The sequence below is a fragment of the Bos grunniens genome, chromosome 18 (genome assembly GCF_055505025.1).
Source record: "Bos grunniens cultivar Pamir isolate PY7600 chromosome 18, Bosgru_T2T1.0, whole genome shotgun sequence".
Taxonomy (NCBI): Eukaryota; Metazoa; Chordata; class Mammalia; order Artiodactyla; family Bovidae; genus Bos; species Bos grunniens.
Genome location: NC_141182.1, coordinates 10,296,676 through 10,309,051, shown reverse-complemented (window position 1 = coordinate 10,309,051; position 12,376 = coordinate 10,296,676). Strand labels below are relative to the sequence as shown.

The 12,376-nt window shown below is 44.4% G+C and overlaps 1 protein-coding gene across 2 annotated transcripts; it reads right to left on the bottom strand.

Annotated features, from left to right (window-relative positions):
* Positions 1-7,856: 7,856 nt before the first annotated feature.
* Positions 7,857-12,376, bottom strand: HSBP1 (heat shock factor binding protein 1). 2 transcript variants are annotated; one of them, XM_086350080.1, is made up of 4 exons: positions 12,252-12,376; positions 11,662-11,728; positions 10,987-11,107; positions 7,857-9,710 (listed from the first exon to the last, which is right to left on the bottom strand). In XM_086350080.1, exons 1-3 carry the CDS (start codon positions 12,294-12,296, stop codon positions 10,989-10,991), a joined length of 231 nt encoding a protein of 76 aa, XP_086206206.1. In that variant the 5' UTR covers positions 12,297-12,376; the 3' UTR covers positions 7,857-9,710; positions 10,987-10,988. The 2 variants fall into 2 exon arrangements, with proteins under 2 accessions (XP_086206206.1, XP_086206205.1); XM_086350079.1 differs by having other exon boundaries at positions 7,857-9,371.

Below are 12,376 nucleotides of genomic sequence, written 5' to 3'. Positions count from 1 at the left end.
TAGGAAATTCCAAGGGTCTCAGGATCTCTGAGCCAGAAATGGGGCAAAGACCAAGTATGTGTTTCTTCTTATAAATCCAAGTACAAAGGGCTTCTGTCTACAGAGAGCTGATGAACTTGGAAAGGAGGCACTCAGACTCTGCTCTACACTTTCCCTACAGAGAGTCCCCAGGGCAATTTGGCAATCATCTAATTAAAAAACTAATTCTCAGATGGGGAGAAGGGTGGAAAGAGCTACCACAAAGCGAGTACTGCCACGTGTTAACCGAGGTGTGGACACAGGTGCTCACCGTGCAAATTCCTTTAGCTGTGCCATATATTTGTAAATCTTCATAATAAAATGTTTGGTTGAGTGGACTCAGTTCAAATTCTCTTTGCAATGCTCAGTTTTCTTAAGGTTCTCTTTGATTACTGAAGTTGCCAGCACCAGAGAAATTTCATTTTTCTTGCGTATGAAAACAAAAATCTTAATCTCACGAAAGCAAGTTAACCCTCGATATGCTAGCTTTGATTTCTTTTAAAAAGCCGACTATAAAATGCTAAGCCAGGCACCCAGAGATAGCCCGAATGAGTTAGTGAGGTCTGGAGAAGAAGGGAGGGTTCAGAGCTTCCGGGACAAAGGGCAGATGCAGGCAGAGATGAAGGTGAACTGCCAGTCCAAAATCAAGGTGTCCTGGGGTTGTTCCTTTCTGGAGGCCGTGAGGACCTTTCCCTTTAGCCCAAGGGGCTGAGAGTGAAGAGTCCTCATTCACTTTTCACTTTAAATCAATTTGCTTGAACACTTTAAATAAATTTACTTCTTATTAAGATGCGCTTCAGTAAGAAATCATTTCAACTCTTAAGCCATAAAAGGACAGCCTCTCCCCCAGCTACTGGTGTTGCTGGTACTCCTTGGTTTGTAGACACATCACTCCAGTCTTGGGCTGTATTATCACAGGATGCTGTGTCTTTGTCCTTCTCTGTGTCTCTTCTTCAAAGGACCCCAGTCACTGGATTAGGGCCCATCGCAACCCAGCATTACCTCATCTTAACTTGGTGACACCTGCAAAGACTCTGCTTGCCAGTAAGATCACACTCTGAAGTCCTGGGGCAGGATTTCAACATATCTCATGAGAGGACATGACTCACCCACAGCAGAAAGGGACAGGGAAAAAGGGTTTTGGGAGGGGTGTTGGGTTGGTCCCCAGATGTGCTGCGTGGAGATATTGCATCAGGATGATGGAGAAGTCAGAAAACAGAGCAGCCAGCCTGGAGTCGGCCGGCATGGAACGGATAAATTACGCATCCCCAGAACTGCCTACCTCCGGACTTTTTTACGAGGTCATTAAATATCCTTACTGTTAAGTCCATTTTTACTCATTGCTTGCAACGGAAACTATTCTAATTTTTTTTTATTGAAATAAAATATTTGACCGTAGGTACTTGAATATAATCCTGGTTTTGGACCTAAGCATTAAATGCTTTCCTTCTTATCAATAAGAAGGAAAAACAGTCATGCTACTTCCTTTAGGATGGATGATAAATGAGATACTCGTTTTTTCCAAAATAGCAAACATGATTTCTTTTTAAGTACATGAAACTATGCTTAAAACCCTCCAAGAGTTCTTTTTAAATGTAATTTTACAGATATGCCTTGTTATTAGTAAAATCTCTTTACTTTCACAAGTTAAATTATACTTCAATGTATTTGTGTATTACAGAATGATCAATTCACAGGGTAATCTGTTGTGGGAGTAGAAAAGTAGGCCCAGATGGAAAGAATGCATTTCCATGAAAAGAGAGATATATGAACTAAATAAATTACTAGTTTTTAATAAATAATCTTCTTATTGAATGACTTATCCTTCTGGTAAAATATTTACCATACTCTTTAAAAGCTTTTTAATCAACCGAAGCACTCAGGAAGCTTTAAATGACTGGCTATCCTTTTGTGGCTTAAGAGTTGAAATGATTTCTTATTGAAGTGCATCTTAATAAGAAGCAAATTGATTTAAAGTGCTTCAAGTCCTTGTGGAGTGAGGGCTCTTTGTGCTCAGCTCCTTGGGCTGGAGGGCGAGCTCCTCATTTCACGGGGCTGGAAAGGTCATGCTCTACCCCGTGCTCTGATGTTCTGGGTAATTAAGACTCAATTCCTTTCAAATTACCTGAGGACAGGCCCTGGCCTGAGTGACTCAGAGTGAGAGTGTTTTCCCTGCCACCTCATTTCTCTGTGTAGTGTTTTCCTGAGTTTAAGAAAGAATATAAAAAAATAAATGACTGGAGAACTGATTAAATACAAGGACTCCCAGCCCTTGTCCCACATGTACTGGATCAGATTCTACAGAAGAGGAGCCCAGGAACCTGCATGTTAATCCTCCAGGGGCTTCTTGTGTTTAGACTAGTCTGATCCCCCATCAGACAACTGGAGCTGGCATCTGAGGGCCCTGGTTCTCGCTCTCCTGTGGTCATGTTACAACTCAGGCTGATTCAACCTAATGCTCTGTGATGACCTAGCTGGGTAGGATGTGGGGTGGTGGTGGGAGAAAGGCTTGAGGAGGAGGAGACATGTATACTTATAGCTGATTCACGCTGTTGTACAGCAGAAACTAACAACACTGTAAAGCAATTATCCTCCAATTAAAAATAAATTAAAAACTAAATCGACCAAAGATGTTAAAAACACAAACAACAAAAGACCAACCCAAACCAAAAGCTCAGGTTGCCAGGCCCCAACCCCAGGGTCCACTTTTGTGTCAAAAGAATTCTCGCCCAATTTACTGGATCACAGGGCTTTCCTGCTGGCGCAGATGGTCAAGAATCTACCTGCAGTGCAGGAGATCCTGGGTTTGATCCCTGGTCAGGAAGATCCCCTGGAGAAGGGAATGGCAACCCATTCCAGTATTCTTGCCTGGAGAATTCCATGGACAGAAAACCCTGACGGGCTATAGTCCATTGGGTCACAGAGTCGGACACGACTGAGTGACTAACACCGGATCACTGAGTATAGAAAGAGATTCTTTATGTTCTAAACTTGTCAAACAGCCCCCAGTTAAAGTACTACCACACATCTCGTCCAGAACTGTTCTGGAATACAGATTAGGATAATATATCCAAGAAATGTCTGGCAGTTCCTAAAGGGGGATACGCTCTCAATGATTCCAGAAACACCGGCTCAGTTGTGCCAGAGGCACTGCTTTTCCTTCTGGGGAGGATGAGGCTGGGTCACAGGTCATCTCAAAGCCTTGTCTGCACTTGAGAAAATGAGATTGACCCACTGAATCCTAACTGTATTTCCTTTGGGCGATGCTGGTGAAATGGATGTTTCATATAATCAAACGTGATGAGGGCTCATGGACCCCAAGGCTGACCTGGTAATCAACAACCTTTTTGAAATTCTGCTGGCAAGACAGTGCAATTTTTCAGCTAGTTTCAGAGCAGTCCTTTTCTCTAAGATTCTTAATTATGGGTCCAAGGAACACGGGTTCTGACTGAGGGGAGCTGATCAGGAACTGTCTGCCTATCAAGGGGCAAGTCTGATTTCCTTCTGGGACACTGTTTTGCAGCCTTGCAATTTGTGTAGCAGGCCAGCTGAGGCTTCCATTCTGCAGAGAATTTGGGCCTGTCCTTTGTCTCAGCAGGATTGTGGAGCAGAATCAGTCAAGAGGTCTATTACCAGGAGAATTATCATTAAAAGAAACAACCATATTCTTTAAATTTCCAGAAATGAGTTTTGTGATGATTATTTACAGCCCATTAAAATTAACTGGTTTTCTTCTCCATAACAGGTCTGTAGTTTTATATTTAATATTTAAAATGTCTTCCTGGAAACACTGGATTTTGATGGCAACTTCCCAAGACCCATAAAAGGTTGTTGTTCAGTCACTCAGTCACGTCTGACTCTACTACTCCATGGATTGTGGCACACCAGGCTTTCCTGTCCTTCACTATCTCCCAGAGTTTGCTCAAACTCATGTCCATTGAGTTGTTAATGCCATCCAACCATCTCATCATCTGTCATCCACTTCTCCTGCTGCTCTCAATCTTTCCCAGCATCAGGGTCTTTTCCAATGAGTTGGCTATTTGCATCAGGTGGCTAAAGTACTGGAGCTTCAGCTTCAGCATCAGTCCTTCCAATGAATATTCACAGTTGATTTCCTTTAGGATTGACTGATCTCCTTACTGTCCAAGGGACTCTTAAAAGTCTTCTCCAGCACCACAGTTTGAAAGCATCAATTCTTCAGTGCTCAGCCTTCTTCATGGTTCAACTCTCACATCTACATGACAACTGGAAATACCATAGCTTTGACTATATGAACCTTTGTCAGCAAAGTGGTATCTGCTTTTTAATACACTGTCTAGGTTTGTCAACGCTTTTATTCTAAGGAGGAAGTGTCTTTTAATTTCATGGTTGTAGTCACTGTCCACAGTGATTTTGGAGCACAAGAAAATAAAGTCTCTCACTGTTTCCATTTTATTTTCCCCATCTATTTGCCATGACCAACTCCTGGAGTTCACTCAGACTCATGTCCATCGAGTCAGCGATGGCATCCAGCCATCTCATCCTCTGTTGTCCCCTTCTCCTCCTGCCCCCAATCCCTCCCAGCATCACAGTCTTTTCCAATGAGTCAACTCTTCACATGAGGTGGCCAAAGTACTGGAGTTTCAGCTTTAGCATCATTCCTTCCAAAGAAATCCCAGGGCTGATCTTCTTCAGAATGGACTGGTTGGATCTCCCTGCAGTCCAAGGGACTCTCAAGAGTCTTCTCCAACACCACAGTTCAAAAGCATCAATTCTTCGGCGCTCAGCTTTCTTCACAGTCCAACTCTCACATCCATACGTGATCACAGGAAAAAACATAGCCTTGACTAGACGAACCTTTGTTGGCAAAGTAATGTCTCTGCTTTTGAATATGCTATCTAGGTTGGTCATAACTTTCCTTCCAAGGAGTAAGCGTCTTTTAATTTCATGGCTGCAGTCACCATCTGCAGTGATTTTGGAGCCCAGAAAAATAAAGTCTGACACTGTTTCCACTGTTTCCCCATCTATTGACCGGATGCCATGATCTTTGTTTCCTGAATGTTGAGCTTAAAGCCAACTTTTTCACTCTCCACTTTCACTTTCATCAAGAGGCTTTTTAGTTCTTCACTTTCTGCCATAAGGGTGGTGTCATCTGCATATCTGAGGTTACTGATATTTCTCCCGGCAATCTTGATTCCAGCTTGTGTTTCTTCCAGTCCAGCATTTCTCATGATGTACTCTGCATATAAGTTAAATAAGCAGGGTGACAATATACAGCCTTGACGAACTCCTTTTCCTATTTGGAACCAGTCTGTTGTTCCATGTCCAGTTCTTTTTTTTTTTTCCATGTCCAGTTCTAACTGTTGCTTCCTGACCTGCATACAAATTTCTCAAGAGGCATATCAGGTGGTCTGGCGTGCTGCGATTCATGGGGTCACGAAGAGTCAGACACGACTGAGAGACTGATCTGATCTGATTTGCCATGAAGTGATGGCACGATGACCAGATGCCACGATCTTAGTTTTTTGAATGCTGAGTTTTAAGCCAGCTTTTTCATTCTCTTTAACCTTTATCGAGAGGTTCTTTAGTTCCTCTTTGCTTTCTCCATTAGGGTGGTATTATCTGCATATCTGAGGTTGTTGATATTTCTCTCAGCAATCTTGATTCCAGCCTGTGATTCATCCAGCTTGGCATTTCACAGGATGTACTCTGCATAAAGTTAAATAAGCAGGATGACATTTACACAGCCTTGACATACTCCTTTCCCAATTTTGAACCAGTCCATTGTTCCCTGTCGGGTTCTAACTGTTGTTTCTTGATGTGCATACAGGTTTCTCAGGAGACAGATAAGATGGTCTGGTATTTCCATCTCTTCAATAATTTTTCACAGTTTGCTGTGATCCACACAGTCAAAGGCTTTAGCGTAGTCAGTGAAGCATAAAAGGTAAGAGGCAGTAAATCACCATCAGTGGTCTGGGGGTGTATTTTCTGAGGGTCAAGGAGACACAAGATTGCAGCTGGAAAACTTCTTGATGTCAGTGACCTTTGAGTGCTCTGGGAGCTGAGGCCTGGGAGGCATGAACTTGGAGGAATTTTTTTCAGTCTTAGAGATGAGAGAAGGTGTTGTTTGCGGGCTTCACCTGGGTGGGGCTTTCTGGGTCCTTGCTGGTCCTGTAGGCATGGAATTCACTCTCTGTGGGGCTGCTGAGACCACAAAACCCCTTTTGCAGCTAAATGCTTCCAAACTGCTCAATCCTGAAATTTAAGCTTAGCTATTGGGAAATGATACTGTTCCATCTAGAAGGCAGACGTTTGCTAGTGATCATAGGAATCATTTGTCAAAATACATCCACAACGTAGGAAAGTATAGATACACAGCCAAGGTGATCATCACGAAGCCACGAGCAGCCCACGATGTGCACCTAGTCTGCATCAGCGCAGGTGCATTAGGGAGTGATGGAATGTTCCATTTCCCAGCGGTGGCCAGGGCCCCTCGGGAATAGGAGTTCTGTACTGGAGAGGTGTCCAAGCTTCCAGGACCTAACCTCACTTGGTGGAAGCCTCACTGTGAGGGCTGAGCAGATTCTTTTCTAGCAGAGCTGACATGACTTGTGGAGACAAACTCCTTTATTTCCAGTCATCTGGGAGTTCGATGAGTGACCAGTCGCCATCACTCTGGTTTTGTTTTCAGTGACTCACATACCATACCCACCCTTCCTCATTCACTCAAAGTTTTAAAGAAGCTACAGCTAAATGCAGCTGCTTAACATCATTAGAAGGAGCCCAAGGTTGCAGGTGACGCTGCACGGGTACTTTAATGCTGCTGAACTCATTGTCGTTTTAAGAGACCTGACGAGACCGAAAGCCAAAAGGGCTTTAGCGGTCTCAAGGGGTAATGTCAGAGGAAGAGGAATGCTGGGGGGTGCGAGCAAGGAAACAACTGAGAACCAGTAGCCAGCACTTGCTGTGGTTTGTCTGGGCAAACGTCTGAGAAACCGGTTTGCTTCTATAGCTGTTCTCAAATAACTTCTCTGGAGGGAAGAAAAAGAGGCTAGTCCGGGAGCACATTTCTAACAGCCCTGAAGAGTTTTAATTCTGAATAAAAATTCACATCAAGCATGTCTGTTATTTAATTTAGGTCATGTTTAACTGAAATTAGCCTTTCAAAACTGAATTTCGAGATCCACTGAGGTGGCAGGCTTTCATTCCCAGACAGCCCGGCCGAGACAACTTGGAAGTCTTACCTGGGCAGGCAGCTGTCGGTGGTGATTCCAGGGTCCCTGCTTCCAGCTGTGTGGTCAATTGTTGCCCAGCACTGGGTCCCTTCTGTTTAAAATGGGCTGATCAGATAAAAACTAACTCAGGGCTGTCATGTGGATGAAGTCAAGTCATGTAAACAAAATGCTCGCATAGCACCATGGTTTACAACAACCACTTTCATAGGTGCTGGTGGCTACGACTCATTGTTAACTGTTGCCAGTTAATGTTCAAGGTGAGATCTGACAACATACTCTGAAAACCCCTCGATTTTAATCTAATTAAAACAGAAACTACAGAATAAAAGAAAAGAACACTGTTATCCATATAGGAAACCGTCAGTGTACAGACAGGATTTTAAAAGGTTCACTGTAAGTTGTCTGTTGGACTCTCTGTCCCCATAGCAACGATGCTCACTTTCCTTTGTCGTGGCTGCGAGCCTAGCCTTCCCTTCTGGCAGCACAGTCTCCCCAGAACCTCCCGTCTGTCCCCACTTTGGCTGTTGGTACCGAACCTTTCCAGAGGTTCTAGCGGATCACCTGAAAATGGTATGAAAACTCAGAAAACCAATCATTTGTGACACAAAAGGAAGCATCAACAGCAGGATTTCAGGCACCTTTATTCATGGCAGGTATTTTTGGTCAGGGGACTTTCCCCTGAAAACTTCCTGTAACTTAAGGAAGCCAGCTCCTTGCGCCCGACTGCCACTTGCCATCTCCCAGGCTTGGAAGCACCTGTGTGTGCTCCTGTCCCGTCCACTGTGCTCTGGGCCTCCAGGGCCAAACCCAAGCAGGACCCACCAGCCCAGGGAAGGACTTTCTGCAGCTTGGTGCTAACAGCGGAGAATCCATCTTGTCCAGAAGAAATCAAATCCTTTGTGCTCCCTGGATACTTTACAAACAGGACACATTCTTCCTTAATCTTATTATACATTTGCAATACAAACAATTAAGACTGGTGACATAGGAAACTTTAAAAAAATCATACTGTGTTGACTATGGGCTTTCCTCTCCTTAACACTATTTCATTCCTCAACTTCTTCCATTTTCTCTACAAAATCACCCTGCTGAGACAGTCACGCAGTTCTCCTTCCCGTCAACACTGCCTCCAGGATCAAAACTCGACATACTCAGCTGAGCAGCATCATCAGTAATAAAGCCACTACTCTGCTTGAATTCAGGTAGGAAACAGTATAAAGAAGCAGTGTTTCTTAAAAACTCAAGCCTACTACAAGTTATTTATCATCTTCTAGCCAAACCACTGGCACAGGCTTAACATGGTCTGCTTTTCTTTTCTGTTTCTTTTCCCAGCCAGTAGCTCAAAAGATGGGAGTAACTGAGTTGTACAATCCTGCCAGATTTCCTATGGTAACGACTGTGAGTGGACAATGTAGGGTCCGACTGAAGAATTCAAATCTCATGCAAAACTCTAACTACTGAAAGCCTCATCACATCAGGCAACTCTGTCGTTTTCCATATTTAAAAATTCTAACACTAAAGTGGCAGTGGTCACTCTAAGTTACTGTGGCATCTGACCTCAGGGACTCAGATATAAGATCGTGGTTCAATTCTGAGTTCTGGCGACAGAGTAGTGACAGATATTCTGAATACACAATTTTAAATGTTTTTAACCACTTGAAAAGTATCACCAACACACTATTTGGTATTTACTCAATGGTTACTCTGAGAATCAAAGAACCTTAACTATAAACGTCTTACTTCACAAAATCTAATTATAACCAAGAGTTTACTCTATGTCTAATAAAAAAATCACGCAGCAACTTCTATCAAACAGCAACTACTACAAAGGGAATGACAGGAAAAAGAATAACCTCACAAAAATACACTAAAAAGTTGGACAACTGTATGCAGGAACTGCCAAAGTTTTAGTGTTTAATAGCACAACTGACCAAGGTCCAAGATGTGAAGTCACCATGTTCAGGAAACATGGGGGCAGGGGAGGGAAGTCACTCCATAAACTAACTCTATAGTATGTGGTAAGAAGAATGCACACTTTATAATATAAAACCTGTCTACACATAGTAGTTAGTTGAAAAAGCCATCTGTCTCCTCTTGGCTTGTAAAAAGGTGTTCCAGATTCCAGCGAAGACAAGCAACCTGTTGAAAAAGGAGAAGCCATCAATGTGCTATTCATTCTATAAGGACAAATAAAAATAATACACAGAATTAGTAACAAAAAATCCTTTCAGAATCCTCATTTGAAGTAAATATTGTGTCTGCATAAAATCCTAGCAAAACTACAATAAAAACCTTTATTAAAAAGTTTATTGTGACTGTTTCCTACTCCCACTCCTTTTCTAGCATTATGCCTGTCACTTGAAATTCTTCAATCTTGCAGTTCTTGAGAGGGTGTTCTCATTCACTTGATGGGGTTTTTGACGGCTGGATGACATGAGACCTGGAGGGGCTCCGGAGACAGAAGAACACTGCCCAAGTCTACAAGGAATCAAGGTGACAACCACAAAAAACAACTTTGTGATTTACTCACATAGTGCAACAACCCAATCTACTATTAAGATAACAGTAGATTTAAGATTTTTTACCTCTCAAACCTTTATTTATTTTCTTGGACTTCAACCCGTATTTCATAGTTACCTATAATTTGGTCCAGCCAGGACATGCTCAGAAAATAAAAAAAAGAATTTGGTGTCTTTTCCTGTATATTCTGCTTGGTACTCTAGTTACCTAAACATTCACAGTAAACTTTACTTTTACAGGAAATTAAAATGCTAAAGGGCTTCCCTGAGGCTCAGCAGTAAAGAATCCGCCTGCAATGCAGGAATCCCTGGCTCAGGAAGCTCCCCTGGAGAAGGAAATGGCAACTCACTCCAGTATTCTTAGCTGGGAAATCCCATGGACAGAGGACCCTGGTGGACCACAGTCCGAGGGGTTGCAAAAGAGTCAGACACAACTCAACTCAACAAAATGCTAAAAGTGCGAAGAGGGTTTAAAAACGACCCACTCCAGTACTCTTGCCTGGAAAATCCCATGGACAGAGGAGCCTGGTAGGCTGCAGTCCATGGGGTCGCTAAGAGTCGGACATGACTGAGCGACTTCACTTTCACTTTCTGGGTTGTAATGGGGTAAACGCCACACTCTAGAAAAGGCTCACCATGAAGGAATCCACCACGGTGAGACCAAAGCAGTCATCTATGCGTCTAGCTATCTTGCTTTAACTGCTCTTTTTTATTATTAGTCTCTCCCCTGGAAATTTAAATCAACTCTAGCATAAAGGGTTAACGTGGCCATAGTTTAGGTCATCTAAATCATACATAATCAGTTATTGTCCTGGCATTTACCTCGTGAAGGGGTGTTTCTGCAAGAGAATCCCTAGAACTTATGGTATTTACGAAGGTGGCAAAGTGGGTGTTCTCTCAAACAAACAAAAAACCCTAAAAAGCCATTGGAAGATCTGCCAGTGATTCGAATTTTCAGGCCAACAAAACATACTTTTTGGTTTTGGTTGTACTGGTATAAACTCAGTGTTATCTAATATTACTCAGTGGTAATCTAGGGTTCACTGATAAAAACAGGAAAAAATATACTCCTCATAAGGAATTAGTTTGGTATGAAAAATTCACAGCCTGGAGTCCCCAGGGGCAACAACAAGCGGATGCTTGCTGGTTTGTGGCTGGGGACGGACCTAGAGGAAGTCCAACTACATCAGAGTCACAGGGACCTGTACCAGGGTCCTGCCCCTCCCTCCGCTCACCTTCAGCTCTTCTGTGTGGCCGGGATCTTGTTTTCACCGTCCAGCTCTTCCACCCCGGCCTGCGTCATGAGGTCTGCTATGTTCTTCTCCAGGTCATCAATGCGACTGCTCATGTCATCAAGTGGGGAAGTTAAAGACAAGGCACCAGAGCTTCCACTTCTTACCCTTCTCCCCCAGCTCCTTGCAGACTAGGGCCTTCCACACAGCAGCTTAATGAAAGTGGTTTCCTAACTTCCTTTGGACATTGTCAGAATCTGGCTTAGAGCACATCCCAGCCCTGCCGTTATTCTTGTGAAAGGACCTAGGCAAGTTCTCTCACTTTCTAAGATTCCTGACTCTTTATCCACCACAACCTGTTCGTCAGGTGATGGTGAGGATCACGGGAGATCTACACATGAAATGCTTAGCTCACAGTCAACCACTTGAGACAGTATTATCAATAGACTGCAAGTTCCTTGTTGCCAGGGATCTAGCTCAGCTGTATCCCTAGATCTCTGCACAGTACTTCTCAGGAAGTGTGTACCTAAGCTCACTGAAAAAAAAAAACCAAAAAAACCCCCAAAAAACCCGGATAAATGACAAGTGGACGTTGACCTGCAAACTACCTACTTATCGCCACTACTGGAAAAATGGGACCCAGTGACCCATTAGAGACTGACTACAAATAAAGGATATTTCTTCCAATGATCTGGTCGGACATGGTCTGAAATTTATCTTGCATCTGTTGCAGGAGTGTCTGCACCTGTGAAACGACCAAACACAACACCCCACGCTTACCCTGGAGACGCCGTCACGGGATCAGGGTAGAAGCTCTCGTCCCTTGGGGAGATCAAGGACCCCAATTCTCCGCAGCTCCGTGGCCTTCAATTTCCCTGTCTGGGTTTCAGTTTTCCCAACTGGCGAATAAGACTTGGGGGGTGGGGTGGGGTGGGAGGGGCTGGTGACGCCCCTCCCTTCTGGACCCTCTGCGATTTATAATGCCTTGGGTGTTTGGGGACGGAGGGGTTGGGGATGGGAGCTGCGGGATCCCGGGGTCACCGAGAGTGAATGGGGCGGGGGACCCGGGCGCGTCAGCAGGTGAGCGACCTACAGACAGCGACCGGGGGCGGTCAAGGTAGGGGGGCCGCGGCAGCAAAGCCTTCAGAAACAGGGCCTTCTGAGACCCGCCCCGCGCGGCCGCGGAGACGCGCCTCGGTCCGTGGGCCTCGCCGGAGTCGCCCGGGGTTGCAGCGGCCTCGGGTGCGTCTCGCACAGCCGCCCCTTACCACTGAGGTGAGATCCTGCACGGTCTTGGGGTCAGTCTCGGCCATCTCCCCGGTGCCCAGCTTGGCGGTGCTGCCTCAGACCTTCACCTATACTTCCGTTTGTTCGCGCAGACGCCCCAGCGGCT

Coding starts and splice junctions, on each gene's coding strand:
- HSBP1 (XM_086350080.1), bottom strand. CDS start 12,296: ATGGCCGAGACTGACCCCAAGACCGTGCAGGATCTCACCTCAGTG. Junction 11,729..12,251: donor TGCAGGATCTCACCTCAGTG/GTAAGGGGCGGC, acceptor GTCGTTTCACAG/GTGCAGACACTCCTGCAACA. Junction 11,108..11,661: donor CGACCAGATCATTGGAAGAA/ATATCCTTTATT, acceptor TAACTTCCCCAC/TTGATGACATGAGCAGTCGC.